Here is a 7150-nt window from a genome sequence, read left to right on the forward strand (position 1 = left end):
AAAGATAAATATGAAATTATACAAACAAGTTGCGTACTTGACAATGAATATTTAAAACATTGTTCAGTGAAGATTAATAGGTGATTGAAAGAACAATATCATACAGTATATTATTTGGCGCAACGTGAACATGATGAGCAGTAATCCTTCGGGCCGCAAACGGTTAATGGCGTAAACAAATTACTTGATGAAACACGAGCATGACGAACTGTAATCCTCTCCATGGCCAACGGTGGTGGGTTAATGGCTGAGAACGTCGGGGATGTCCACCGGGTATCTGTGGATGGACGTCGCCCACGGCCCATCGGCGTTGCGGGCGGGCTGGATGCACTCCCACGCCGCGCTGTTGCACTTGAACCCGGACCCGAAGCCGATCATCCACACGCGGTCGCCCTTGCGCATGCGGCCCTTGGCCTCGATGTAGCCCAGCTCGTACCACAGCGAGCTGCTCGACGTGTTGCCGAACTTGTGCAGCGTCATCCGCGACGCCTCCACCTGCTCGTCGGACAGCCCGAGGTTCTTCTGCAGCTCGTCGATGATCGCGCGGCCGCCGGCGTGGATGCAGAAGTGCTCGAACGCCGTGCGGAAGTCGGGGATGTACGGCTTCACCCGCCTGTTGATCACCTTCCGCGCGATGAAGGAGAGGGCGAACTTGAGCTGCTCGCTGGCCGGCAGGACCAGCGGCCCCATCGCGGTGATGTTGGCCTTGAGCGCGTCGCCGGCGATGTTCATCAGGTCCTTGCTGAGGTTGATCCCGCGGTGGCCCTCCCCGTCCTCCTCTTGGAACACGCACCGGTAGGCGCTGTCCTGCGCGCCGGTGAGCGTGCGGATGAGGTGCTTCAGGCGGAACCGGGCCTTCGCCGGGGACGTCGACAGCAGCACGGCCGCCCCGCCGATGCGGAAGAGGCAGTTGGGCAGGAGCATTGCGCGCTCGGTCCCGACGTAGTAGTTGGGCGTGATGGTCTCCGTGGAGACGACCAGCGCGTGCGCGCCGTGGGGGGCGACCTGCAGCAGGTTCCCCGCGAGCCCCACGGCGACGAGCCCCGCGCTGCACCCCATGCCGGAGAGGTGCATGCTGCGGATATCGCTCCGCAGCTTGTACTTGTTCACGATCATGTCGACCAGGGACGGCGTGGGGCAGAAGAGGCTGCAGTTGACGATGAGTATGTCGATGGCCTCGGGGGCGACGCCGGTCTTGGCGAGCAGGTCGTCGATGGCCGAGAAGGCGACGAGCTCGAACTCGGCGCGGGCGGCGTCGACGGTGCAGTACTTGTGCGTGCCGATGTAGTGGTGCGCCGGCGGCAGGCAGGTCTCCTCCCCGATCCCGGAGCGCTCCAGCAGGCGCGTCATGAACCGGATGCTGCGCTCGCTGAGCTCGGGCATCAGCTTGGCGTGCTCCAGGAAGCTGGCGAAGGGGATGCGGCAGGTGTGCGGGGTGCGGAAGCCGGCGTAGTCGACGAGGTACACCGCGCGGGGACGCAGCATGAGGTACAGGACGGTCGCCGCGGCCGGAAGGAAGCAGGCCAAGAAGAGGTGCACCGGCCGGGCCTCGGAGAGCCGGCTGGCCAGCTCCTCCGGCCCGACCCGCACCATGGCGACGAGGGCGGCGGCGGCGGCGAGCGACACGGTGACGATGGACGGGCTCATGCTCCTCGATCGTATAGCCAGCTCGGCGAGTGCAGTGTGAAGCATGGATATTTTTGGTGCGTTTGTTAGTGCCAATTATAGTGCCAAGCGAGCGCTAGCACAGTACGCGCAGGTCATATCATCATCAATCGGCCGCGCAATCACTACATTTCATACGTGGGCAGCTTGATTTTTCAAGGGCATCAATTGGCTCAGTTGTTGATGCGCGGCATGGAACGGGTCTAACTCAACTCTAACAAACTCATTCGCCGATATATTTTCCTAGCTGAAGGCCCACACAAACCCTTTTAATACACAGGTCCATGCGAAGGCGACATGTAACCAACGTGACTAGGTTGTTAAGAGTTAGGATAACTTGTTAGTTAATCATGTTTTCAAGTGTTAGGAGAACTTGTCTTAAGCCTTAACAGAAATAGGATACTGATCTAATGATTAGAACACCACATTAGATAAGAGCAAAAACTTGGTAAGAGCATAGGACGCCAATGGCCATCAGAGGCAAAGACGTAGCCGTCATGGTGCCATGGTGGTACGCAGTCGAAAAAGTTTTTTTACCGGCGGCGGGAGGTACCCGTGGAGCATCCACCGTTGGAGTGCTTTTAGGAATTTGGGCCCTTGTTTTTGTGTATAAGAGAGATGAATTAAAATACATAAATGTGGGCCTTCTCCTTGTCGGCTTTATATCATGAGAGAGAAAGGATTGAGAGAAGACTGTCTGCATGCACATGCTAAAATAATCCCCCTCAAAATACTTCCATTTAATTTCATTGTGAAAATTTGGATGATAGATATTTTTTGAATCAAAATTTCAATTTTGATATTTTTTATATATTTGAATTCATAGCGAGAAGATCTTCAGAACAAGATCAATTTTGGATACATTTGAAGTAGTTTTAATTTCACTGATTTCGAAAAACAGATCTCACTCAATTCAAAACATAAATTTCACTTATATCAAAAACATAAATTGTTGCATAAAACTCATTTCCCTCATTTTAGAATATAATTTCACTCATTTAAAAAACTTACTTCAATTTATGAAACAAATTTCACATGTTTGGCAAAAAAACCCGATTTCAATCACTTCAATTTACCAATCTCAATTATTTCCAAAAAAAAATAACTCACTTCATAAAACATATTTCACTCATTGTAAAAAAGTTTTGAAATAATAAGTTCCACATGTTTGAAATAACTAGTTCCAAAAACTGATTTTCCTGAAATTTAAATAAGTTGAATGAAATAACTTTCACATGTTTGACAAATATAAGTTTCGCATTTTGTAAATAACCAGTTTCACATATTTTCACACACCGGAATAAGCAAACTTGACAAAAACATTGAGATAAGTTTCATATAAAAAATTTCCACTCATTTTAGAAAACAGATTTCACTCATTTGAAAAAACATCTTTCACTCAAATTTTAAACATATTTCACTCATTGAAACAACCAATTTCACTTATTTCAAATGATTTCACTCATTTCAAAAAAACATATTTCACTAATTTCAATGAAAATTTACGTTATAATTACACACACAGAAAAATCTGATTTCACTATGTTCCAAAAAATGATTTCCCTGAAATTAAAATAAGTTTGAAATATGTTTCATAAGTTAAAAAATACCATTTCATATATTTGAAATATTCAGTTTCACGCATTGAAACAATCAAATTCAAATGTTTGAAAGAACACGTTTCACATATTTTCACTCATTTCGAATAACAGATTTCGCTGGAATATTTGTGAAATTAGACGTGAAATTTGAATGTGTTTGAAATCTATCCAATATTGATCTTGTTCTAAAGATCTTAGTGTCAGGAGTACAAATATATAAATATTTCAAAACAAAATTACTTCTTTTAAAGATATAAACAATCGGAAATGTCAAAGAGAAAATAAAAGCCATGAATTTACATGAGAGATGAGACAGATGTGTCACATTGATGCATTTGCAACAGGGAGTGGATGTCTCATACATGCATGCATGGGCGAGACCTACGCATGATGCGACGTAATGGTGGATATGGGCGGGCAAAGTTGGAGTACGCTGAGATATAATGACGTGTGCCACCAGACCGCATGAATTGCAAACTAGACCAGCGGTGGATGCTTCACCAGTACCTCTCGCCGCCGGTAAAAAGAGGTCTGCGGGTATGCAGTAGAGATGGTCTTAGCCTCTCTCAGCACCACCTTAGGATCAACATAGGGGGAACCACACCTACCATGTAAAATCGTTAGTACTCCCTCCGTTCCTAAATATAAGTTTTTTTAGAAATTTCAATATAAACTACATACAGAGCAAAATTGAGTGAATCTATAGTCTAAAACATGTCTATATACATCTGTATGTAGTCAGTAGAGAAATCTCTAAAAAGACTTACATATTTAGAAACGAAGGGATTATTAAACTGGTGGGATTCTTCCCTTCATATATCAGGTACTACAGAGTCGGAACCAGAACCAAATCGTTGGTTGGCACCTCTGACCATGGACTCAAGGTGTACGTATGTGGCATGTGGTGGGTCACATCCCGTTGACTTCCTATCTCGGCTGCTAGCCGAGATCAATATCCAACCTTCTTTCTTTGATTGTAAGATTAACAAACATCATATGCCCACTCTCGATAGAAATAACAAGCCAACGTAAAGTGTTATAGTGACCAGTGAGATGCCACTTAACAACAGTACTCATAATGTATAATACATCATTCTATATCCAAATGAAAAACATAATACTTTATGGTAGTTAGATTATATCATGGTCCTCATTTCCGGAATCAAGAGGCTTTCTAAACCAATGCCGACAACATAATCATAAAAGAATGGGTTGTGAGCCTGTAGGGGTGAAACCGCAAAAACTTATAAGTCCAATATCATAAGTTTGATCATGCACTCTATGTTTCATAACGAAGACATAATGGCAATGGCTTTGGCAACACCAGTTGACTTGTTATTACTCGCATAGAGGAATGCATGCTCATAACCACATTAGGTAGTTTAATGATGTTGTCTATCACTTTCAAATTTGAAGAAAAAATCCTTCGGCATGCAACATGCTCGATAGCCTCTTAACATGCCACAAAATAATTCTGCATCACTAATGATGTCATGATTGTTCTTTTGGAGCATTTCCGCAATTTAGCTCCATGTGTGAGGATGTAGATGTAATATTACATGGAATTATTAATATCTGCACACCTGGCCTAACAATATCTAACTAACCCAGATTTTCTGATTTTTTAGACTCCTCATAAGTGAGCATGCATTCTTTATTGCCTTGCGTATATTGCAAAGCTCGATAAAGGTTTTTGAGTGGTCCACGTTTTGATTGAATGCATATTTGTAAGGTAGCCTAACCATAAATAAGGACATGTTCATACTTAATACACATTATGCGCCTGACAACTTAAACATAAGGAACTCACATTGTCTGATCGGTTTAAAATTAGTTTTTTGAACATTAAAATGTATAGCTTTATTGCCCTTGACTTTAGGAGCAAGTAAGGTTGAGTATTTGGACATCATGTTTTTCTTTTGCACTCTATCCATGTATGCGATCATAACAAACTTATACTCCTTTCGGTCCTATGTCCCGGTGAATCTCAATACAAACAGTGCATGAGGTATCACCAAGATCATTTACGTCATAACTAGGAGATATAAGCATTTTGGTTGGCTACTGAGATTTCTTCTACACAAAAGTAGTAAACTTATTCCCCCCTACACATAGGTACTATCATACAAATGATTGTCTTAGTTCATAAAATGAATTATATTCTTTAGACAACATGCCTTATATATGTTACCTTTATTTCATGACCAAACCTTCTAGTTGAGTCACATAAAACATTCTTAACTAAATCATCATAAAAACATGCCACGATTATAACACAAGCATCATGACAATTCCTTAGTTCAGATAGAGAAAAGGTTGGCATTACAATCATCCACTGAAGTTTTCCCCTAGTTCGGGACCACACGAATCCTTTAAAACACAGGTCCTTACAAAGGCGACATGCAACCAACATGACTAATCTTCCTATGGCTTACACAAATCTCACTAGTATCGAGAAAATATCTTATTTGTGGAGAGACTAGGTTGTCATGTTATAATCCTACATGCTTGAAGAAAATAAAAAGGTTGACCTTACTTGATGTTGGAATCATTAGTGAGTTTACAATAATGTAATATGGAATAAAATATGGTAGGTGTGCTAGCAATATTTATCACATACTAGAAACTAGACATGTGAGTATGTGCGAAGAGATTGAACTATCACATCTTTGAAATTGGCATGAACAACATGCACATGGGTCAATAATAAGCTAGTCAGGACATACGTGGTTGGGATGATCGTAGTCGTGACATTGTCACTATCATTAATGAATATAGACTTGGCGTTCTCTAAGAGTTCATCGCCATTGGTCCTCCATAGAATAGCCACTTCATTGTCATGACACAAATTTATTTTCTTTGCATTCATGTACGTCCATATAGGGGGAGATGGAGTTATGCTCTTGCTAGTGGATCGATAGAAGACAAAAATAATATCTTTTTCACTAGTGTAATCAAGAGGATATGTGGAAAGTGTTCAAGCTGAAAACTTGCATCCTATAGTGGATATCACATCCATTTCATTGATAGCCAGTGGATCTGATCGGAAAGACACCAACAAGCAATATAACTTCATGCTTGTTGCAATGGATTCTTTTGACGAGTGAAATAGCTTCATACCCTCCCCCATTTCTGAAGGTTAAGAGACAGGATGGAGGGAGGGAGGGGGGAGAGAGAGAGTTGTGTCGGCATTTAGAAGATTCCAAAGATAAACATACCTGGAAAATATGAATCCTAACTATCACATAATCTCCCCAAAACTAGGGTACATGTGATGTATGTGAACTATTCAAAATATGTGTAGAGGAAATAATATTGTATTATTTTATTTCCATGTTTATAATTAAGATTTTATATTCTATGATATAACTGCTTTGATCCTGAAATATATAATTCAGTGGATAACTCATTTGCATGTGTGGAATGATAAACGGTAAAATATGATTCCTAGTCTCGCCTATAAGACTAGCTCAAGTGTTCTATTGATGATCACATTTTCCGGATGTTAGGATATCATTAAATGTAATGATAGTCCTAAAACAACATTGAGAATATGACATTGGAAGAACATCATATTGAATCGACCCAAACTTGTTTTGTTATACTTTGAGATGCAATTGTCACAAGTCAATTGTTATAACACAAAGTGTTAACGTGTGATTTAGTTCCTTATACCATGAGAGTATCATAGTCACTTCTTACCATACAATGAACTTTGGGGTTGCTCAAACGTCATCTATAATTAGGTGATCATAACGACAACTTATAGGTTCATCGAAAAGTTTGACAATGGACTAGATAGCTCGAGAGTGGAATTTGCTCCTCCGGCGATGGAGATATATTCTTAGGGGCCTCTCGGTGTGATGGCATCCATCATCTTCTGG

General features: G+C 42.2%; 1 protein-coding gene across 1 annotated transcript; it reads right to left on the bottom strand.

Annotated features, from left to right (window-relative positions):
* Window positions 1-67: 67 nt before the first annotated feature.
* Window positions 68-1799, bottom strand: LOC125552676 (3-ketoacyl-CoA synthase 6-like). The gene has a single exon (XM_048716307.1). The coding sequence runs from the start codon at window positions 1690-1692 to the stop codon at window positions 241-243; it is 1452 nt and encodes a 483-aa protein (XP_048572264.1). The 5' UTR covers window positions 1693-1799; the 3' UTR covers window positions 68-240.
* Window positions 1800-7150: the final 5351 nt, after the last annotated feature.

This window comes from Triticum urartu, chromosome 4 (assembly GCF_003073215.2).
Source record: "Triticum urartu cultivar G1812 chromosome 4, Tu2.1, whole genome shotgun sequence".
NCBI classification, from domain to species: domain Eukaryota; kingdom Viridiplantae; phylum Streptophyta; class Magnoliopsida; order Poales; family Poaceae; genus Triticum; species Triticum urartu.